At 41.7% G+C, this 23775-nt stretch overlaps 2 protein-coding genes across 6 annotated transcripts in view; one reads left to right on the forward strand and one right to left on the reverse strand.

Moving 5' to 3' along the window:
• The first annotated feature begins 760 nt into the window (after window positions 1-760).
• pold2.L (polymerase (DNA directed), delta 2, accessory subunit L homeolog) lies at window positions 761-16687 on the forward strand. 5 transcript variants are annotated; one of them, XM_018250685.2, is made up of 11 exons: window positions 761-909; window positions 2954-3182; window positions 4793-4914; window positions 5788-5911; window positions 7789-7903; window positions 12166-12364; window positions 13546-13626; window positions 14177-14334; window positions 15191-15318; window positions 15473-15574; window positions 16338-16685. In XM_018250685.2, the coding sequence occupies exons 2-11, from the start codon at window positions 2963-2965 to the stop codon at window positions 16478-16480; spliced, it is 1392 nt and encodes a 463-aa protein (XP_018106174.1). In that variant the 5' UTR covers window positions 761-909; window positions 2954-2962; the 3' UTR covers window positions 16481-16685.
• Window positions 16688-18353: 1666 nt separating this feature from the next.
• The window catches only part of aebp1.L (AE binding protein 1 L homeolog), a 35775-nt gene continuing 30353 nt past the window's right edge, over window positions 18354-23775 (reverse strand). Inside the window, exons 20-22 of the mRNA XM_018253466.2 lie at window positions 22729-22868; window positions 21523-21622; window positions 18354-19166 (exon numbers count right to left, since the gene is read on the reverse strand). Of these exons, the coding sequence (XP_018108955.1) occupies window positions 18619-19166; window positions 21523-21622; window positions 22729-22868 (788 nt within the window). The 3' untranslated portion in view covers window positions 18354-18618. The remainder of the gene's footprint in view (window positions 19167-21522; window positions 21623-22728; window positions 22869-23775) is intronic.

The raw sequence follows: 23775 nt of genomic DNA on the forward strand, positions 1-23775 counted from the left end.
AATGTACGATCTTTTGCAGCCTATTACCCTGAAAAACTGAAAAGTCGCCAGCGTTTTTGGGACTTTGAAATTTTTCAACTATTTTTTTTGAGGAAGTCCTATGTACTCTATTGTACTTCGCCTGGTCTGAGGTGGCGAAGGCAAGTCTGGCGCAAGAGGTAATGTTCAGTAAAATCCGCATCTTAGTGAATTTGCATAGTTACGTCCATTCGCCAAAGCGAAAATTCATCTGGGGTTAAGAGTGCAAAGTACCGCTAGAGTCTATCTCCTTCGCTAGCGAATTTACGCCTGTGCCCGTTAGTAAATTCGGTGATTAAATGACGTCACACTGGCGAATTTTCACTAACATTAGTCGAATTTTCACTAACAGTCACTTCGCCCTTTAGTGAATTTCCCACTAATAGTCAAATGCTCTGTAAGGCTTCAGGCCCTCTCTTATTCATATTTCGGATTCTAAATCAAATCAGTGCATGGTTGCCAGGGTCATTTAGACCCTAGCAACGAAATTGCTGCAATTGTGCCAGGAGGAGTTGTAGCGAGAAGCGAAAGCAATTACAGGGTAACTTGGGACTCGGACCTGGGTATTGCTCCCAGTCCCAACCACCACAAATAAAATTAAATGATTTTTATTGTCTGTTTTGATCCAAAACAAGAAAACTAGTTGTGAGCGAATGGCCGCGGCCCGCTGTATCCAGCGCGTTCCAGTAGCAGTTCAAGCTGCATCACCATAAGCGCCTCGATCTGCGTAATATGCGTGCGCCGACCTGTAGCGTCTCTGTTCTTATACACTGCGAGGTGGTGACGTCTCAGTCTCATCTCGCGAGACTTGTGAGGAAATTGAGAGAGCGCGCCGGCGGGAGCTGAGGAGGTGGAAATTTAAACAGGGATCCGAAGTGCGGGCTGTGTTATGTAGGTGTCAGGTAAATGGCGGCGAGATGTCATTAATATAATGGGTTGTACAGAGACGTGTGCGGGAGGCCCCGGCTTGCGGCAGCTGCTAATAGTAATGTCCGCACTACTGCATTGTAGTACTGAGCACTCAATGTCTCTGCCTCTCCTCACTGTCAGTGGGGCTCAATGCTGCTCAATGCTGCTCAATGCTGCTCAATGCTGCTCAATGCTGCTCAATGCTGCTCAATGCTGCTCAATGCTGCTCAATGCTGCTCAATGCTGCTCAATGCTGCTCAATGCTGCCTGACCCATAACTGATTGTGCCCAGGAATTCATCTGCCAGGCTCAAAATACAGGTGTGGCCTATGTAAAGGGCCGGTTTACCTTTAAGTCAACTTGTAGTATGTTATAGAATGGCTTTTTAATTATTTCCCTGCTTTTACTGCCACTTTCCAGCTCTGAAATGGGGGTCACTGACCCCATCTTAAAAACAAACTTTCTGTAAGGCAACATTTATTGTTATTGCTACTTTTTATTGCTCAACTTTCTATTCAGGCCTCTCCTGTTCATATTCCTGTCTCTTATTCAAATCCAGGCATGGTTGCTAGGGTACTTTGCACCCTAGCAACCAGATTGCTGACATTTCAAACTGGAGAGCTGCTAAAAAGCCTTAAATTGGCCCTTTGCACCCTAGCAACCAGATTGCTGACATTTCAAACTGGAGAGCTGCTAAAAAGCCTTAAATTGGCCCTCTGTGTACTTGGTATGTCAGGGCCTATTCTGACTCCCAGTCCTGACCTGATTATGCACTTTTTGGGGTGCATTGTTGTTTGCTTCCACCATCACAGGTGGCTTCATTGAAAGCTGTAGTGACGTGCCAGCAAACTACCTGACCAGTTGCATGTGCTCAGGGTGTGACAAAGAACTCCATGAAGATGGCAGGACATCAGCAAGGGATGAAACCCACACGGTGTTACTGCTGAAATTATTGGGGTGGGTCGCTGCTCACCCTTCACTTTTAGTAATCATAAAATGGCTAATTCTCAGCGACTTTTCCAGGCCCGGACTGGCAATCTGTGGGTTCTGGCAAATGCCAGAGGGGTTGCTATAAGGTGCCATAGACACTAGGGATGCACAGAATTCGGTCCAGGATTCGGCCTTTTTCATATTATTTTTGCATATGCAAATTAGGATTCAGTTCGGTATTCGGCTGAATCTTTCACGAAGGCGGTTCGGCCGAATCCAAAATAGTGGATTCGTTGCATCCCTAATAGACACTCACTGTTTAATGGACTGGTGGTGGCTGTTTGGGCCTCTGTGTACCTGAAATGCCAGGGCCTGTTTTGATTCTCAGTCCAGACCTGGACTTTTCAATTGGACTTAAGTTTTTCTTTTTTTTTATATAGTTTTTTAATTATTAGCCTTTTTCTTCTGACTCTTTCCAGGTTTCGATCAGTGGTCAATAACTCCATCTAAAAAATAAATGCTCTGTAAGGCTACACATTTATTGTTATTGCTTACTCTTCTTTTTATTCAGGCCCTCTCTTATATCTCTCCCTCTTTCATATTCCAAATCAGTGTACTGTTGCTGGGGTAAATTGGACCATAGCAACCGGAGAGCTGCTGAATAAAAAACGAAATAACTCCAAATAATGCCAAAACCAATTGCAAATTGTCTCAGAATATCACCCTCTACAGCATACTAATTTTAAGGTAAACGCTCCTTTTAAGGGACACAGTAAATTGTATGCATTGATCGGAAGCCTGCCATTGATATAAAGCTTGTCATCTGACTTTTTTTTACCAAACATGGGAGAATATGGAACTCTGTATTTGTGGACTGCACCTGTTATATGCAGATGTCATATGTTGGGAGTTCCCCAAACACGGGGCAATAAGTCTGGAGGGGTGAAGTAGGCAGTCTTCATTAGCCCGTGTATGGTCACTTTTAGACAGTTGATGTGGAATAATACTTAATACTTGCATTAAGAAAACATTCATGCTTTATCGTATAAAATGGTATTTTTTTAAAAAATCTTAATCCTCTTTCCTTTTCTCCCAGGTTGAAATAATGTTTACAGATCTAGCTATTTCTGGGGGGCCTGGCCTTCTTACAGCCCCTTCTGAGGTCCAGTCCACATTTACACGAGTGTCCAACACACAGTACTCCAACTGCTCAAGCATATTCCGATTGGGAGAACGCACCTTTACTCGGCAGTATGCACACATATATGCCACTCGCCTGGAACAAATGCGCCCGCATTTGATAAAGAGCGCAAAGCAGCGATGGGGTAAGTATATTGCTGAATTCATATATTCAAGAAACTCTCTTAAAAAAGCAACTATCTTATGAAATTGCGGTATATAATTTAGACAAGTGTGGAAAGCCAAACTGCATTGAACCGATTAGTCATCATAATCGCACACACTCCTCAGGAACATGAAGCAGGTGAAGTATTTTGTTCCCTGGAAAGAAACCTATAGCAACCAATCAGATGTTTGTTTTCTAAGGGGAACTATTGCGAAAATGAAAGTTTAATATAAGCTTCCCCTTACTTAAATAAGAAACTTTCTAAATATAATCGATTAAAAATTCTGAATTGTTTCTGAAATAATCAAGTTTATATTCACTTCCTCTCTCAGCATCTGTTTCTCTTCATTCTGTTTTCATGCAGCAGTTGTGTGTCAGATGAACAATCCAATATATCTTATAGGGGGCTTCCTTTTCTAGCAGATTCGAGCTCACTCAAATAACTGATTCCAGTACAAGCAAAATAACTGCCTTTTGCACAAATCCTGCATGTAGAGAGACATGATGTCTGGTGATTTTAATAGTGAGCTGTAATACATCTTCTAGGCAAAAGGAGCCCCCCTATAAGATATATTGGATCTAACTCTCAATGAATATCTGACATCAGAATTAAGAATTCTTTGAAGCTAATCTTCAAAGGGTGTTCTAATATCATCTGCTGCTCAATCAAACCGTGATCTGGTTTTGCCACTTCCAGAGTAAATGTATCATGTAAATAATGAAGCTTCACTTGAGAGCAGATTAGTTCAATTTCTTTGTGAATTTTTTCATAGTGCTACATGTTTCAGACATGGGTCCTTTTTCTGGTGCAGTTCTGCGCCCACTGTGAGTTTTTGGGTTTGGGTTTTGTTTTTTGTGTTTTTTTATTTTTACAAAGGCTGATATTGATTACTGACTTAATCACTCTTGACCAAGTCAACAGCCTGCAAGCTGAAACAATGACTCCCATCAGTCTGTATGTGAGTAGGTTCAAACAGATAAAAAATCTTGGTGGTGAGGACTGAATCAGGCTTTGGATACGGTGCACTTTGGATTTGACTGCTCCCGATGTGATCCAGTTATCAGTCCAAGGGGCCAGTTTGTTGGATTAGCTAAATTCGGTTCACCACTTCGGTACCAAGAAAATATCTTATTTGGTCAACTTCCTATGAGAGAGAATCTTAGGTTTTTACGACGAATTTTGGTGCAGGATGCAGATCTGTGAGTTTAGGGCAAGGGCACTGCTCTGTTCTGCATCTCTGTGGATCTGCTCTGAAAAGTGGATCTGCTTCTTTCCGCCTGCAGCTAAAACTACTGGCCGAGTGCAGCAGAGCCAACTTGCCTTAGTGCCAAGGTATCGGACACAAGATGCTTTTTAAAAAGATTGTTTCATAACACCAGCAGTGGATATGAGGCGCTTATATGTAGAGGAGATTTGCCTGAAGACCAATTGAGGTTTCTTAAAATTAGCCATTCTATAATATCCTAAAAGTTACTTAGAGATGAGCCACCCCTTTAATGAATGCTTGCAGTAGGTGGTTCATTCCTTTAGTCCACTGTCAATTTTGTTTTGTGTAAATATTTAATAGATGATTTGTGTATTGTACACAGGTGATGATATAGCTGTGCGGAAGCTGTGTGAGCTGCAGGGGGGAGAGAAGTGTTGTGTGATAGGAACCCTATTTAAATCCATGGAACTCCAACCTTCAATCCTGCGGGAGATAAGTGAAGAGGTGAGAATTAAAGCTCTGCTAAAAATTATATGTTTTAAAAATGACTCATTGGTTATTTTGCCAAACTGAACAGCAGAGGGCAGTGTTGCCGAAGTAAATGAAATTGGGAGCACGAGTGCAAAGAAAACATTTGTAGTGGGCACCTATTAATGTAGCCAGCAGCCAATGTGCTAGTCTACTTTTCTGTTTGGAAAGGTGGATTTATTGACTGTCCCACTCTGCTTCTTCTTAACCTGCAACTGAAAAATTTGGTTATTGGTATCACTGACCATGACAACCAAAAACAGACACTTTGAGGCTTCAATTTTATTGTAATTCTTATTTTTTAACTGGTTATCATTCTGTTCAGGCCATCTGCTACCCATCTACCATTCTGACTTTCAAGATGCTGCCTGGTTATTTGAAAGGTTAAACCCCAACAAACAGAAAGCAGTTTTAATTCAAAGAGCTTGAGCACGACAAATATATAAATTCAAAAACTATGAATTTAAAAAAAGAAAAATTAACTTCTTATACACTGCCTTGGAAAACTGCTTTATATATAATATTAAAAGTACATTTTCAGCTGAACTAATCTTATGTCAGTATCGTTCGTGAAGGTGTCCATAAACTGTGGAACCCCGCACAATATCAGACTAATTTGGCATATGCTGACAAATGCCATAAGATGCCATAGATGGGGTCTGTTTGGGCCTCTATACTTACTCCGTACCATACTTGAAACACAAGTGTCTTCTGAATCTGTCCTTTAATGATCATTCAACCATAATCCATGCAAAAAAAAAAAATGTAATGGTGGTAGGGCCCAAATATACAAGACTGAAAGGCTGATTAATGTTTCCCTTATATTTTCCTCCATATAAATGTTTCCAGCACAACCTTCTGCCCCAGCCTGCAAGGCAAAAATATATCAGTGACTCAGATGAGTTAATATTGGAGGATGAGCTGCAGAGAATCAAGCTCGAGGGGGCTACAGATGTGCAACAGCTTGTGACTGGTGAGTGTGTAAGGCATTACAGTGAGTGTGCTGAAAAACACACATGGGAAAGCACGGTGTAACTTGCTTGAATGTTTAAAGGCCGACAGCCCTTCATGATTTATTAGCCTAACTTATCTGCCTCTGATGCTGGATATCAACCTGGTGCCAACTTTATGCAAATCGCTCAATTTCTTGCTGTCTGCATACTAATGTGCGTCCTTGAATGCTCTCCTTAAAACCCTGCAAAGCTGTTTGAGCCTCATGAGGAAAATATGTTATAAATATAATGCATATAATATAAATAATTTTTCTCTCTAATGCATTGTATCACAAAAGGCAGCACTGGTTATGGTGTATAGCATGCACTTATACCCGCAGGTGTCCAAACACAGGCCATTGATGGATCTGATCAATCATATTGGATAAGGGGCCCATACACAGTATTGTTCCTCTTGGAATAGCAGTGGAGGGGTTGTGGCTTGTCTTTATCTATATGTGTATAGCCAGCTTGAGTGCAGAGGTTTTCAGACCTTTTGGGGTTAAGTTCCCCTTTGCAGTCCAGCTCTGTTCCCATTGATTATTTAGCCTGTGATATAAGATATCATGTCATTGCAATAAATCTAGAAGTCATGTTTTTGGGGCTGAAGCAGGTTGAGGTTAATCGAGGAGCAGCATTGTTGAACTGCATATTGACTTCACTCAAGTGAAAGGACCCATGTTGGATTTATAAAGTCAGCACTGGACTTGGGAGCATGATGTAGTGATATGATTAGTGTAGCTTTCCTTCTGTTTGGCTACAGCTATATTTCAGGTCTTTTTTGAACACGCAGACAGTTCCAAGTACAAGGCACTTATTGGTTTGGATATGACATAAGGACATACATTTACATAAGACATTGGCAGTTCTAAGTTTCTGTGCATTTAGCTTATAGGAATGATGGGTCTCTGCATTCTGCTTTTGTTCTTCCATATATTAACCTTAAGGCCCCCATACACAGGCAGATATAAACTGTCGACAGATGTCGCCCAGCTGGGATTAAAAATCCCGTTGGATCAAGGACTGCATCAGTTCCTCAATCCTATGGACCATTTTCGCCTCCTTCTGATCCAATCGTTGATTCCTAGGGCCCACGATCAGATCAACCTGATATCGTCCCACCTGAAGGTGGGCATATCGGGGAGTGATCTGCTTGTTTGGCAACCTCGCCAAACGAGCGGATCTCCATATGTATGACTTTAGCCCTGGGGTGACTGTAGCAGTTCCACTTATTTCATATACACAATTTAAGCATTTTTTAATAATCTGTTTTCTATGCTTCATGTTATGCCCTTTCATGGTTCTCCCATATGGTCTTGCTTTCTGATATTATTGTAATTTTTTTGATTACTCATTGTGATTTTGTTCCTTTCATCGAGTACACTTCTGTGGGTATTAGTTTTTCTATTGTATGTACTTTTATGACACTTTATGTATTGTACACTATTTATTGGATCATTTTAACTATATATGAGAGTTTTTTTTAGATGTGTTTTTAACTTATATTGATTGGATAATTAATGATGACACGCTAATTGAACAATGCACTGCTCTATTTATTTGCACTCTGTATGTAGATCACGTATGCTTGACAAAGGGGTTTTACTCCCCGAAACGTTGCATCGCACTCCGCATTGAAATACATTTTTGAAGATTTCTCACAGTCATGTGTGCCGTTGGAATTCTTTTGCTGTACTCTGTTGTGGGGCTGCCGAACCTCTGCCAGTGAGCACCAGGCATATTGCTGTTATCTGTTGGGTGTGCGGGATCCTGCTTTGTTCCTAGCTTGCTTTCTGATGTCTCCTTTTCCTTTTCTCCCAATTCATTTTTATTTCTTTCCCCTGTTCTACTCCCTTAGGTGCAGTTCTGGCAGTTCTCGGTGCAGAAGAGGATGCTGGGAAGTTTGTGGTGGAAGATTTTTGTCTGACTTCTCTTCCTGTGCAATCTCCACTCCCCAGGCTAAGTGAGGACAGGTGAGTCCCTAATTAAACAAGTCTGTGTTGCATTTCGGGGTGACACAAACAAGTGCTGTGTGCAGTAATCCTAAATATTTTCTGCTGCTGTGCCATCACCACATGATGCAGTCTGCTGGAAACAACACGTTCTTTTTTACTGGACAGGGCTTGGAACTGTGCACAACATGTGTTTCTCTATGAGCCCATTGCCTTCCGGCTGCTCCTTTGTACTGTATCTGTTTATTTTGTGTTACGGCTCTCTTTGTCCTGTTCATCAATATTCTGTCTGGTTAGAATAGAAGAAACAAGTGAAGTCAATGGTTTTAGGAGTGTTCTCTTTCCTAGGTAATGGCACACATTGTATTCTCACCACCAGCAGTAACTGACATAAATAGTGTGGCCTAATTCTGCAGATAGGCAACCTTGCCTTGGTTGTCAAAACTCTTTGACCCCACTTGTGTGACTGGTCTTTTGCAAATAAATAAAGGATCAGGTTGCAGGCACCACATTTATACTGTCAACCAGAAAAGAAGATAAATCTAAAAGTGATCTGGCTTACGTTGATTAGGTGTTTACTCATACCTTTAGTACCCATTGCTGTAACAGGCAGAACAGTGGCGTAACTAGATGCTACGGGGCCCCACAGCAAATTCAATTTAGGGCCCTAAAATATTGATAAGTTGGCCTATTCTACCAAAATATATTAAAATAGGGCTTCACTGGGCCCCCTACACTCTTGGTACCCCTACACTCCTGGGGTAGATTCCTGCGCGGAACCAATTTCTAAGACCCCAACCGCAACCCGCATATTTAGCCACTTTGATCCGATACCGGACCCGCAACTGCCTTATCCGCAACCCGCCGACAACCATCAAACAGGAAGTGGCGGTGCTGCATGCCGGAAGTGACATCATCAAAAGTGGGCGGGACAGAAACAAGTTTTGTAAAACTTTAAAAGGAGTAAAAAATCGACAATATTAGTCTTTAGTCTATTAGTCTTAGAGAAGACATTTAGATGAGACCCGCAACCCGACCCGCGGCTATACCCGCACCTGAAAATCGGGTAACCCACGGGTACCTGACTCTATCTATGGGCCCCCCTGTAGCCGCAGGGTCTGCTTCCTCTGTAATTACGCCGCTGAAGTAGAAAATCTGATGTAAAGAATAACAAGATAATTTGTGACATAAGTAGTCCTTGTGGTTGATCTGTATATGTTTGTATAAAGAGATCAGACAGTAATCTGTTGGAGCCATGAGGAGTTAAAATTGAGTATTGTATCGGGTAATGGGAAACATCCCATTGTCTTCAGAAGTGCTTCCATTCCTGAACAGGAACCAGTGTGGGAGTCATTTTACTGAATGTTTCGCAAAGAATAAACACATGGCTTTGGAAGCCTCTTCAAAGTGTTGAAATTCTGGCTAATTCCATGGAACAAAAAACAGAGGCACATCTGGTTTTAGATTCAGGGAAACAGCACAGAAAAATAATATATTAATAGGATGTGCTTGTCTCTGGGCTTTTATTTTTTTCATCTGCTGTTTACCTGCCTTAGACTGTAAAAACAAATGCGGTATATGTCTAGTACCGGGCATCACTGGCTTCCCGAACTACTCGTGAAACTAGATTATTTTAATGCACTTCTTACTATTCAGGCCCTTTGCCATTTCATCCTTCCTTCTGGCAGATGTTGTGTTACTAGTGTCATTGAACTCTGCAACCAGAATATTTAAGTTTTTTGAGCTGCATACATATTAAGTCTTATAAAAAAATACCTAAACATTAAAAAGACGTTAGATTGCAAAGTCTTTTCTCTTATTAGGAGTTAATTGTATAGTGAGATTCCCCATAAATGGGATCTAAACCCCAAAACAAATTGATGTAAAGTTACTGAGAGGGATTCTCTGTGCACTTTTGCAGTTCAGTCATCTCATTTCTGAGATATTAGCCATTTCAAACTGCTGATAGCAGGCTTTCACTCAATATTTCTCTCAGAAATTCATAGTCAGCAACACTGGGCTTAACTAGCTTTTTAGGAAGTGCATACACCATTATAGTGGCCTTTTTAACTTATTGCCCCGTATGGTGCCAGCAGACAAGTCTGACCCATATATATGACTGAAAATTGGCTAGATATCTATTAGGCAGGTTTGATTTTGCTGTTGGATCAAAGTTCACATCTGTGCATTTATTCGGTCATTTTCTTGACTGCCTGCTAGGAACAATTTCGATCCAAAATTGCTGCCCAAGGGCTTAATGATCAATTCAGCCCAACATAAGCCACCTCAAAGTTGGCATATTGCTGAAATATCCTCTTGTTAAGTGTCCCCGCCAAAGTAGAAGATCTTTGCATAATGGCTAACTTAGGGTTGCTGCCACTCTGACCTTCAAAGAGAACTGCTGAGCTAAAAACTGCTATTAGCAGAACTTTCTTCAGGAAACTCAGGAAGTTGCTAGCTCTAGAGGGAAAATCCTGTTGTCCATTGAAATCCCGCTCGGGTGTAAAGGATCGTGGGGTGGCAGAAATCCGTGAGCCATACCATGCACGCTTGGTATTTGCCACAACCTGCCCAAAAAAGGGAGGTTGCAGCAGGAAACGTAATCTAGAGAGTGAGTCTAGGGAACAGGCCTTGGCCGGCAAGGCCCGCAAGAGCCTGGGGCCCACCGGGTTTTTTTCCGGTACCCCGCCAGCCCGGTCTGACCTTGCATATGCAGTTGGACAGATTACATAACCCTGTCTTGTATCCCTCACAGTTTATAAAATACCACATTACCTGCAAGTCAATTTCACTTAGAGGGAAATAACATATTAGGGTTCTCCATATTGACGGCATCTGTGTTCTATACTAAGGTAGTAAAGCATTCGTTAATCTGGTTATTCCCCTATTTGGTTAGCTACAGACTCAAGGTCGCACCAGGAGCCCCAGAATTTATCAAACTTCTATGATCCTCTATTTTCATATGTTAGTTTTATACAGTGGGATCACTTTGTTAAATAGTTGCTTCCAGAGCTTCAGTGTGGGAGGTGTGGTGCCCATTCAATGCATAGCTGCTGTTTTCTTGGCATAGAAAAGTAGTAATGTAAATAATAGTCTGGAGTGTTTCAGAGGCACTGTGTCATCTAGGGAAAAGGCCAGGTTATTTGCCAGAAATTCTACTACTGCCGACCAAAATCGGTAAGATTGGGGACAGGACCAAATCACATGAAACAAGTAGCCGAGGCAGTACCGTATCCAGGGCAACAGTCCATAGGTACTTGTGTCATCTGGTCCAACTTCATAGGTGTCACTTACAGGCGATGGAACATTTTATATTGAATAAACCTGTCTCTTATCAAAACAAGACAGATTTTATGTAATTAGATTAATACACATGGAAGTCCAACATGTGCATTTTACCAGAGAATTCCTGGTTTGTTCTGACGTATTGGGGGCTTTTTGTGCAGAAAGGAAACAAATGGTGAGCAAGACCACAGTAACACAAGTAGACAATGGGGCAGATTTACTGAAGGGCGAAGTGGCCAACACTAGCGTCAATTCGACTGAAATCCCATCTGCAGGGACGTCGCCAATTTACTAACAGGCGTAGAGGACAGTTCACTGGGGAACGAGACAGTTGCTAGCACTCTATCGCCAGGTGACTTTTACAAAACATTCTCTTTCATCAGTTTCCTTCACCACCTCAGACCAGGCGAACTGATAAGATGAAGCTACATCCTCCTCAATCTTATGTCAGTGACATCATATCCTGAATGCCGAAAAGTCATAAAAGTTGTAAAAACGCTGGCGACTTGTCCCTTTTTTTAAGCGAGATTGCCTTTAAAAGTCCAAACTATTAAACTTTTTTGTGTTAACATTTTTCCCCAGACATTTGAGAGGCATGGCACATTTGTTTTAGGGTGGGCTCATGTCTAGGGCATTAGAGGATCTCTTTTGGTTTTTATTTTGCTTCCTTGGACATGTGTAATATTAAGTGGCCACTTCAAGTACTTGCACCAATATTACTATACGACTTTTAGGTACCCGCCCTATTCAAATTGACCTTAGTGTAAGAGGACTAACAAAGTTTTGATATGCAGAAGTGATCGGTAGCTAGCGAAAAGTTGCCAGAGTTCAGCGCGCAGGACGCAACTTCACATTTTAATGAATTAGCGTAGTGGTAACTAATTTTTGCCTGGGGAAGTGTGGTTAAGCGTTCACTGGCGACAATTCGCCCTTTAGTGAGTTTGCCCCGATGTGTCTTGCAACTTGCACCTAAAGCATTTTTTTGATTTGTGTGACAGGTTTGTGCTGCTGACCTCTGGCCTTGGTTTAGGTGGGGGCAGCGGGGACAGTCTGATGGGACTGCAGTTGTTACTGGATCTAGTGACTGGCCAGGCGGGTGCAGAGGAAGATCAAGGTTGTGCGGCTCGGATATCCCGCGTTATCTTGGCTGGGAACCTGCTGAGTGAGAACACACAGGGCAAGGATTCTCTCAATAAGGTACTAGGAGATTTATTTTTTTTTGCTTGAATGTTTAAAGAAAAGTTTACATTGATTTTACATATACAGGTAGCGAGTGAGTAGCAACTGCAATGGTGCTTGACTTGGCAGAGGTGCCTTCCATAAAGAGACAGAAGAAAACCTATTTAATGAAAGCTATATAAGCCAAAAATATGTTGTGTGAGAGCACTTTTTGCACACAGACTGGTTCTCTCACTAAACCACTTTCCTGCCTGTGCAGTTTCTTTTCAGAAATCACTGGCTACTGAAACTAACTTTATCACTTTTCTGTGTTTTGCTTATAGCTGCCCCAGCTCTCCCTTCATGTCATGGGCTGAATGGCTGGAGAGCATTTTTTTCCAGTCATTTGTCGTCCTTTTTAGTTGCTCATCTGCCAATGCACTGGCCAACCTGCCCAATTCCAAAACTAACTGATATTACATAGTATAGGGACATCAGTAGGGACTTGCAGGCCTCCATACACATCAATAATTGTAAGATTTTGCTACAGGTATGAGACCTGTTATACAGAATGCTTAGGACCTGGGGTTTTCCAATAACCGATCTTTCCATAATTTGGATCTTCATACCTTACGTCTACTAGAAAATCATGAAAACATTAAATAAACCCAGTAGGCAGGTTTTGCTTCCAATAAGGATTAATTATATCTTTGTTTGGATCAAGTACAAGTTAATGTTTTATTACTACAGAGAAAAAGGAAATTAATTTTAAAAAAAATTGGATTATTTGGGTAAAATAGAGCCCATGGGAGACAGCCTTTCCATAATTCGGAGCTTTCTGGATAAATGGTTTCCAGATAACCAATCCCATACCTGTATATGAATGGCCAACTATAGGCTTTTTTTGATGTCTAGGAACAGACTGGCCAGATCAGGCAGGAAAGTTCAGAGCTTCAACAGTGGCCTTAATAGTTAAATATGAGTGTTTATTCCTGTAAACATGGCACAATATTTGAGGAAATTCCTTGTGAAACATGAGAAATTATGAATCCTCACTGCTGATTCCCTGGTTGTGATTTAATTTTTTTTTTTTAACAATTCTTTATTGTGCAATTATAGCAATACAGAAAGACAGTCGTATAATAGCCTGGTTGTGATTTATAATGAAATCTGGAGACCCCAAACGAGTGCTTGTGGCTCTAACACTTGATGTTTTCTAGGCTAAGTATCTCAGCAAGAAAACTCAGGCCGCCAGTGTGGAAGCTGTAAAGATGTTGGACGAGATCCTCCTTCAGATGAGTGTAAGTAGAATCCAAGCTAGGAGCATCCTTGCCGTTTCTTCATTTTAATTCCGGTTGGGTTCCGATGAGTTGGCTATAGAGAGAATTTTGTTGGTTGTTAGAGACTAGACAGAGGCTCCCTTATTCACTGAAGTCTTTGGGATGAAAATTATTCTTTGTGTATCAATAAACCTTTTTAGTTGAACTATTAAAGTGCACCGACACCTGACCTAAAATGCAAGACGGATGCGTGGCATGGTCAAACCGTGGGCTCCCAGGGTTCGTTTATGAAATTGTAATCAACATTACTTCTTGGGATGGTCCTTCTAGTTTGGTTTATCACTTAAAGGAACAGTAACATCAAAAAAGTGTTTTAAAGTAATAAAAATATAATGCAATGTTGCCCTGCACTGGTAAAAATGTGTTTGCTTCAGAGACAGAAATCCACCAAGCCCTGTAATCTCCTGGAACCTCCATTTGTCTCTGTTCTGATATAACTCTTATGCCCTGTTTCATTTGTATAAAGTGCTTTTACATGCCGATTGTTTTGATTCCCACGTTCTTTCCCCAGGGCTCAGTGTCTGTGGATGTGATGCCTGGTGCATTTGACCCTACAAACTACATCCTTCCCCAGCAGCCCTTGCACCGCTGTATGTTCCCACAGTCTGCTCTATACTCCACCCTTCAGCTTGTGACAAACCCCTACGAAGCAGAGATCGATGGTGTCAGGTACTTGTCCTTGCATCTTATCAGTCTAACTTTTTTTTACAAAAGACCATAGACCTAGAGATAAGCTCGTTTGGCGATATTGCACATTGAAGTGGGCGATATCGGGCTGATCCAATCGTGGGCCCTAGGGCCCAACGATCCGATCAGAATGGATCCGATAGGGGTGGTCGGATCACGGGGACCGCATAGACGCACGGATGTTGCCGCGATCCTATGGGATTTTTTAACCTGCCTGATCGATATCTGGCTGACTTTCGGGCAGATAGCCCCCGTTTCGGGGAAGCCCGTCAGATGGCCCCACACTTGGGCCAATAAGCTGCCAACTCGGCCTGTCTGCAGCTTTTATCGTCTTTCAAGGAGAATTCAACCTGTAATAAAAAAAAAAATACATATACCCCCCCCAGACACACACCCTCGTGCAAATACCCCTAATTTTTTACTCGCCCTCTGTGCAAATTCTGGCCTCGGAGTTCATGGCAGCCATCTTCTTTCTTTGGTCTTTTTCGGAAGTTTCAGCACATGGGCTGTGTGAGAAAGTTTCCAGTCCCGGACCACTGCACATGCCCCCAAAGTGACAAATTTCTAAAAAAATTTCAGAAATTTTCATCACTTTCACTGTATGCACAGTTGTTCAGGACCGGAAATTTACTCCAACTGCGTATGTGAGAAAAAGAAAGAATAAGAGAGAAGAAGATGGCTGCTGTGAATCTGCACGGAGGGGTGAGTAAGAAATTAGGCTGGGGGGGAGGAGGGAAGGGCATCTACCCAGAGTAGGGAGGAGGGTTTTTTTATTACGGGTTGAATTCTCCTTTTAGGGCAGTATGGTCATCTTTCACTGAGAGACATTCTTTTTTAGGTTCCTGGGGACATCTGGTCAGAATATCGGGGACATCTATAAGTACAGCAGCATGCAGGATTATCTGGATATATTAGAGTGGACCCTACAGGTTGGACACTTGTGCCCTACTGCCCCTGACACACTTGGTAAGTGTTTTTATCTGCAGCGATCTATAAAACCATATGATATGGCCGCCTAGCAATGGTGTCTGGCTAGTAGTTGCTTTTCATTGTCGTTTGTTATTGTTGTTTGGCTTATCGAAGTATTGTCATCCCCATCTAACGCCAACTCTCTCTGCAGGCTGTTACCCCTTCTACAAGTCTGATCCGTTCATCTTGCAAAACTGCCCCCATGTGTACTTTTGTGGTAGTGCCCCCAAGTTCAGTTGCAAAGAGGTTACAGGTGAGAGGGATGGGTGCAAGTGATTGCCTTAAAGGAGAACTAAAGCTTAACTAAACAAGTAGTTGTTGTACATTATGTTTTGTGCTTCTGTTCCAGCCCAAGGCAACCACAGCCCTTTAGCAGTAAAGATCTGTGTCTCCAAAGATGCCCCAGTAGCTCCCCATCTTCTTTTCTGCTGATTCACTGCACATGCTCTGTGCTGCTGTCACTTACTGAGCTTAGGGACCCACTCACAATATACAGTACACATAGAATAGAAATGTCACAATATAAGGCTGATTAGTAATTAATACAGATAATTACTACATGGCAGCACAGAAACCAGTGCAATTAGCATTAGAATTTAATAATCAGCCCTGTAGCATCAGCTTATATTACAGTCCAACCTCATTTTCTGCTGGATAATTAGTGACGAGCCCTAAGCTTAGCTTCTCAACAGCCAATCAGAGCCCACTGAGCATGTGAGTGTCACAGACACTTTCCAAGATGGTGACCCCCTGTGACAAGTTTGAAGTCCTGGATCATTGCTGCTATTGAGAAGCTGAAACTTTAGGCTGGTGCAATAAGTTCACTATATAAAATATGGCATTTTTAGCCATATTTATTTTTATGATTTAGTTCTCCTTTATATCCTGTCTGCAAATATCTTACACTGTTTAAAAGCTTCACTTTGCCTTTCTTTCTCTCCTCTCATTGGCGGCTCTTTTACAGCTTACTGGCCACATTCTAATAACTTGTCATTTTGGGCTGATTATATTCCCAGGTGCCGAGGGCCAGCGAGTTCTGCTTCTCACCGTCCCAGAATTCTGCAGCACGCAGACTGCCTGTCTGGTGAATTTGCGTACCCTGCAGTGCCAGCCAATCAGCTTCTCTGGCTTCGGTGCAGATGACGAATTGGGTGATTGATCTGCTGAAATGTTTAAGCTACGGAAGTAGAACGAGTGGAGACCTGTACATTTCTGAGCACTAAGGATCATTGTGTTATACTCTAGATATCCATTTTTTTTTTACTAAGAAGTTAATGTGAAATGTATACCCTAATATGATGTTTCTTTATATATATATATTTTTTAATGAAATGTCCCTGAGAGAATAAAACGTTCTCGCTCTGCTCTTGTTTGTCCAATTATTCATGTAATTGCTGGTTTCGTCACATGATAAATACTCGTAGGTATTGGCTGTTTATAGACCCCTTTATTAGTGATCGAAGGGGCTGTATCAGGATAATATGGATTCAGTTTGGCTATGAGTCCACCTGATCAAAGCATAAAGGGCACAATAGGAAAGGAATATTCTTTTATAAATAAATGTGTTTGCCAATTGTAGATAGATATAGATATCTATCTATCTATACAAAATTGGCAAACACATTTATTTATAAAAGAATATTCCTTTCCTATTATTATATAGATATATATATCTCTATCTATATATCTCTATCTATCTCTATATCTATCTATCTCTATATCTATCTATCTCTATATCTATCTATCTCTATATCTATCTATCTCTATATCTATCTATCTATCTATCTATCTATCTCTATCTATCTCTCTATCTATCTCTCTATCTATCTATCTCTATCTATTGTCTGTCTGTCTGTCTGTCTGTCTGTCTGTCTGTCTGTATCATCTATCTATCTATCTCATCTATCTGTCTGTATCATCTATCTATCTATCTATCTATCTCCATGCACAGCTTCTGTTGCTTTCCTGAGTGTGGACTGAAAGACGAGGCTCCACAAATAATAAGAAAATGAATATCCCTTATTTTATTCACAGGAATTCTATGTTCTAGACACAGCTTTTGCCACCCACAATAGTTTCACATTTACCTGTGTCCTATAAAAATAGATGCAAGAATGTGGATATTCCGATTTTTAAGCAGTGTGCTATTAAAGTGTACCTGTTCCATATCCGAATGCTTCATTCAGGACCAGATATTATGCTGGCAGCGAGATGGCAGTTTCTAATGAGCTTTGTAATTAAAGGGATTCGGTCATGATATTTAAGATGTATTTTTTTTATTTCCAAATTACACTGTTTACACTGCAAATAATTCACTCTACCATATAAAATTTAATTCCTGAACCAGCAAGTGTATTTTTTTTAGTTGTAATATTGGTGTGTAGGCTCCATCTCAGGTCATTTTGCCTGGTCATGTGATTTCAGAAAGTGCCAGCACTTTAAAATGGAACTGCTTTCTGACAGGTTGTTTTTTCTGCTACTTAATGTAACTGAATGCGTCTTGAGTGGGACTTGGATTTAACTATTGAGTGCTGATCTTATATCTACCAGGCAGCTGTTATCTGGTTACCTTCCCATTGTTCTGTTGTTAGTAGGGATGCACCGAATCCAGGATTTGCCATTTTTCAACAGGATTCAGATTCGGCCAAATCCTTCTGCCTGGCCGAAACAAATCCTTATTTGCATATGCAAATTGGGGATGGGAAAGGAAATTCAGTGATTTTTTTTTATTTTTTTTTTGTAACAAAACAAAGTAAAAAATGTTTTCCCCTTCCCACCCCTAATTTGCTTATGCAAATTTGGGTTTGGTAATCGGCTGAATTCCCAAAGGATTCGGTGGGTTTGGCCGAATCCAAAATAGTGGATTCGGTGCATCCCTAGTTGTTAGGCTGCTGGGGGGGGAGGGGGGGATTTCACTCCAACTTGCAGAAAAGAGTAACTGAAGTTTATCAGAGCACAAGTCACATGACTGGGAGCCGCTGGGAAACTGACAATATGTCTAGCCCCATGTCAGATTTCAAAATTTAAATATAAAAAAAATCTGTTTGCTCTTTTGAGAAATGGATTTCAGTGCAGAATTCTGCTGGAGCAGCACTATTAACTGATACGTGTTGACATGAGAGTATTTCTCTAAGAATTCAGCATTGAATGAAACTCGTAGCCCCAGTTGGGCAGCCTTACATGGAGGGTATTATTGTTCCTCTGCATATCAAGCTCTACACAAGACGTAACTGTGGAGTGGACTCCATTTTGGTAATGATTTTGTATCTGTCCTCATGTTTCTGTTTGTTTGGCCAATCAGAAATCCCCAAAGTTCACAGTGTAAGTCTCTCCTGTGGTAAATGGGGCTGCGGGCGTGCTCACCTCCTCCTCCCAAATCTCTGTCTCCACTTCTGTAAAGATTTCTGTGTAAGTCTCAGTCTCTGTATCCCAAAGTGACTCTGTAGGGGTTGGAGGTTCCAGTCTGCGCGGGGGCATTGTGGTTGGGGTCTCAGTGGGAGGTAAGGTGGTTGAGGGAACAAGAGGAGTGGTGGTGGGAGGCAGAGTAGTGGTGCGGTTTCTTTGTCTGTTCTGCGACAGGCGCCGGCGTTGCTGCAAACGTTGACGGGCGGCCGGTGATAGACGACGCCCCCCTGGGGGTGCCAAACGGAAGCGGCCATTTCCCTGCATTGCAATGATCTCTTTGATCCTCTTCCAGTTCGAACGTGCCAAGACAAAGTTGCAGTGGGTTGCCCCGATATCATAGCCCACACTGCATGTCTTGCTGCTCTGAGTGTAGCCTTCAGCACGGACTGTGACTCGGTATTCTCCAGGGTTCAGGATTCGCCAGTAATCACCGTTGCTGGCTGCCAAAGGAATTGATAAAGACGTTTGTCATCAAGGTCCCACAAATGTATTTATATATATTAACTACAGGTATGGAATCCGTTATCCAGAATCACAGAGAGGCCGTCTCCCATTATCCAAATACATTTTTAAAAATGATTTCCCTTTTCTCTGTAATAATAAAACAGTACCTTGTATTTGATCCCAACTAAGATATAATTAATCCTTATTGGAAGCAAAACCAGCCTATTTGTTTCATTTATTGTTTACATGATTTTCTAGTAGACTTAAGGTAGGAAGATCCAAATTATGGAAATATCCGTTATCCGGAAAACCACAGGTCCCGAGCATTCTGGATAACAGGTCCCATACATGTAGTCGAATGATAACGAGCTCGGTTCGCTTTGTGTTTCCTCCAAGGTTGGAGCCTTGTCTAAAGGTCGTGAGTTACAAGACATGGGAGCAAATTTTACACCTTTTACTACGGTATGTTTAACTACATAAATAGGAAATTATTTTAAAACATTTGGATAAAATGGAGTCTATGGGAGATGGCCTTTCCCTGTAATTCAGATCTTTCTGGATAACAGCTTTCTGGATTTCCGATCCCATACCTGTACTCCCAATGCTACTCACACATGCACCCATCTCTTATACCAGACACACGTTGCAGTATGTAGAGCATGGAGGACCATAAACTCTAGGGGGCAAATTTACTAAAGGGCGAAGTAACCAACGCTGGCGAAATATCGCAAGAGTGATGTAATTTTGGTACTTTGCCGATTTACTAACAGGCGCAGGCGTAACTTCGCTAGCGAAAGAGACTGAAGCTGGCGATCGTTCGCACTCAATCGCCAGGCGAAGTTGCGCTCTGGCGAACAGTCGTTACTCCGCAAATTCAGTAAAGTCTGTTTTTTACTGAACGTTACCTCTTGCGCCAGACTTGCCTTCGCCACCTCAGACCAGGCGAAGTGACATAGAGTAGATAAGACTTCCTAAAAATTTAGTTGAAAACATTTCCCAAAAACCGCTGGCGTCTTCTCCTTTTTTCAGGTGATTTTTTGGGATAACCGACTTCCCCCTACATTTCCTAACATATGGCACATAAACTATACACTGGGCTGAGCAATATAACAACTTTATTTTATTTTATTAAGGTTCCCTGGGCTTGTGTAATGTAATGTATTTGCTACAACATATCCGTCCATTCAACTTTAACTTCCCGACGTATACAAATTAGCCAATGCTAGCGCAACTTTGCTCTGCTTGCCGAATTAACGCTAGCACAACTTCCCCAGCGTTCCGCTCCCTGGTCGCAACTTCACATTGTTAGTAAATTAGCGTTGTCTGAGTAAATTTTTCACCTGGCGAAGTGTTGTCGCTGCCGTCTATGTCGAATTTACGCCGCTTAGTAAATTTGCCCCTATATGCATGGGAATTACCTGGTAGATTTAGGAGCACCTATTGAAATATGAGTTAGAAGGCGCACACCCAATAAACAATGCGAGGTGCTAATCCAAAGGAGGCTCCCCATACGAGTCTCCAAGATAATAATGGATAAAAAATCAAACGAAGCATTGCACACCCAAGCTCAAGCACCCAAAAAGAGTTTTTATTACATCAAAAAAGAAAAAGTTACAAAAATAGTCCAGAAACGATCTTTCATTGTCATTAGCTGAATGGGTTTCGATCAAAAATTAGAGTGAAGATTTTTTTATTTTGACTGCCCCGGAGGAAGACTTTTTTGGTCAAAACGCACTGGGCTAATGATATTTCTTTAACACAGGGGGTCCTTCACCTCCCAGCTCCCATCATAGCGAGTACAAACAGCAGATCAGGGCTCAGTGCAATTCTAGAGGCATCCCTGTAGCTACAATTAGTGGATGGCAAATGATAGGGACAACTGTGCACCCACTTTAGCACCCATTGCTGCTTCTTATAGTTGTAAATGAACCTGATCAGTTGAAAGATTGTTTGCTGTGTGATAACTACAGTAAGTACAATAAGTATAGGTATGGGACCTTTTTTCCAGAATGCTGGGGATTTCCAGATAATGTATCTTTCCATAATTTGGATCTTCATACCTTAAAGCTACTAGAAAATCATTTAAGCATTAATAACCCCAATAGGCAGGTTTTGCTTCCAGTAAGGATTAATTATATCATAGCTGGGATCAAGTACAAGATACTGTTTTATATTTACAGCGAAAAAGGAAATACAGTTTTAAAATTTTGTATTATTTGGATAAAATGGATTCTATGGGAGTGGGCCTTTCCATAATTCAGAACTTTGTGCATAATGGATCCCATACCTGTACAGGTGCCCCTTCCAAAGTTAATGTCTCCACTGCATTCCTGTCCACCCACCAGCCATTACCTGTTTTTATATTGCGGTTGATCTCTCCTATATAGATGGTGGCATTGGCTATAGGCTCTCCTTCTCTGTCTGTCACAATCCCTTTAATGCCACGGTGTACCTGTAAGTGTGGGAATGTGGATGGATTAAACCTGCTAACTGTCATCTGTTTGTCATTATATTTATTCTGCATTAATAAGCACATAGATCTATGAGGACACTACTACTGCAGACAAGACACAGGGCTCTTCTGAGTGGACTATAAACTCTTGCAAAGATGACTGACGCCCTATGTATTTTTAAGGAGAAGGAAAGGCTAAGTAAGCTTTATAAGAAAGGTCTATATAAATACACCAGTAAACCCTCAAAGTAATGCCTCTGTCAATAAAACCACAGCATTTCTTTCCTTCTCTAGTGTACACATGGGCTTCTGTATCAGACTTTCTGTTTTCAGCTGAAACCTCCAGGGCTAGGGCTTGAGCATGCTCAGTTTGCTCCTCTCTCCTCCCTCTCTGCTGTAATCCGAGTCCAGAGCTATGAGTGAGCAGGAAGAGACTCAGGCAGGACGTGATGTCACACCAAGCTAATATGGCAGCTACTATCCTAAACAAACAGAGAGCTTCTAGAGTGGTTTACTCAAGTATGGTATAGAATTCTACTGTAAATATAGTGTTATAGCTTGCACTATTGTGGCTAATCTATTGACAATAAACTGCTTCGGTTGCTTTCCTTCTCCTTTAATACAAAGCGGAACAATGTGTATCTGTATCAGTATGATGTGCATATTGTTATGTCTTGTGTAAATCACCACTGGAAACTATGGTGCTATATAATCAATAGTTATGCAGTGGGTTGATTATCCAGTTCACCACATGGGGGCAGCATATTATTATGAATACAGAAAAAAAATGGAGACTTTGGGGAGGAGTAGAGGGAAATAAAAAATATGTTGGACCATCTCAACCAACTAATGTGCCTCCACTTGTACAGGCCAGAGACAAGGCCAAGGTTTTTATCTAGATGGATATTGACACTAGAATTAAAGCTTAAGGTATTACTGACACCTGCCAATGTTGGAGTCACTTTTCTGTGCCTACATGAGGAAGGTGCATTTCTTGGCCAATGAGCAGCAGTACAATTTTGCTTTATGATGTCAGTTCTAGAGATGGATGAGCATTTGTAGGACACATGAAAAGCAATCCAGCCATGTCTGTAAAGTGCACTTACCTGCTCCATGAAGGAAAGAAGAGACTCCTTGTTATTCTCCCACTCCTCAGCCAGCTCAGTCTCGTGTGGGTACTTGTCACACCCCAGGTATATGGACATTTCCAGGCAGTTGGTGTGCAGGTAACTGAAATCATTCATAGCTGAAAGTAAAGATCAGGGTAAGAGGAAGAGAAGAATGACAAAGAGCATATATTGTGAAAAAAATCGAACCCTCTTTCTTTCACTCATCCACAATACTTTTGGTGGCATGCGAGTTATAATTCCTCCCATAAAAAGTTCAGGCATGCAAGATATTCATCTCTCCACATATTCTCCCTGCAACTGTATTGTGGTACTACTTGAGCTCTCCCTATGTTAAAAGAGACTTATTGTGTAAAAACAACAAGTGTGCCAGTGTATTAAACTCTTTTAGATGTTGAAGGAATGTGCTTTAAAAAGTAGTTTTTCTGGTTTCTTTATTGAAAATTTCTGCATAAACCCACCTATGCCCATCTGTTCCACTTTCTGCTGCCTCCTTTCCCAGGCTGTGCAGGGGAGCTGGCGGCACTCAGCACTGCACTGTAGCATAGGAACCAACCAGCCCGTAAACTGACCGGATAGGGAACTGAAGCCTGTCTGTGCTTGTGTTACTGCAGGGCTGTGATTGGCTGTCCCCCTCCTAAGGTAGCCATATACGAAAAGATCCGCTCATTTGGCAAAGTCGCCAAACGAGCGGATCTTAACCCAATGTCCACCAAAGGCAGGGAGATATCGGGCTAATCCGATCATTTGGCCCTAGGGCCAAACGATCAACAAAGGAAATGGGCGCCAACGGGATGAGGACAGTATCAACTAGCCAATGAAGTCCTCGATCGCCAAGAAAAATCCAACCTGATGATCAATATCTGGTCGATTTTTCGCAGATAAACTGCCGAATTGGAGCTATTTCGGCAGTTTTAATCTGCTCATGAATGGCCACCAGGGATTGACCCAATGTTTCCACTCCTGTAGGACTGTCTGGAGCAGAACCAATCTTAAATAGAATTTACAGAGCAAAGAGGGCCGGAA

This window comes from Xenopus laevis, chromosome 3L (genome assembly GCF_017654675.1).
Source record: "Xenopus laevis strain J_2021 chromosome 3L, Xenopus_laevis_v10.1, whole genome shotgun sequence".
NCBI classification, from domain to species: Eukaryota; Metazoa; Chordata; class Amphibia; order Anura; family Pipidae; genus Xenopus; species Xenopus laevis.

Coding starts and splice junctions, on each gene's coding strand:
- pold2.L (XM_018250685.2), top strand. CDS start 2,963: ATGTTTACAGATCTAGCTATTTCTGGGGGGCCTGGCCTTCTTACAGCC. Junction 5,912..7,788: donor TGTGCAACAGCTTGTGACTG/GTGAGTGTGTAA, acceptor CTACTCCCTTAG/GTGCAGTTCTGGCAGTTCTC. Junction 12,365..13,545: donor GCAAGGATTCTCTCAATAAG/GTACTAGGAGAT, acceptor GATGTTTTCTAG/GCTAAGTATCTCAGCAAGAA.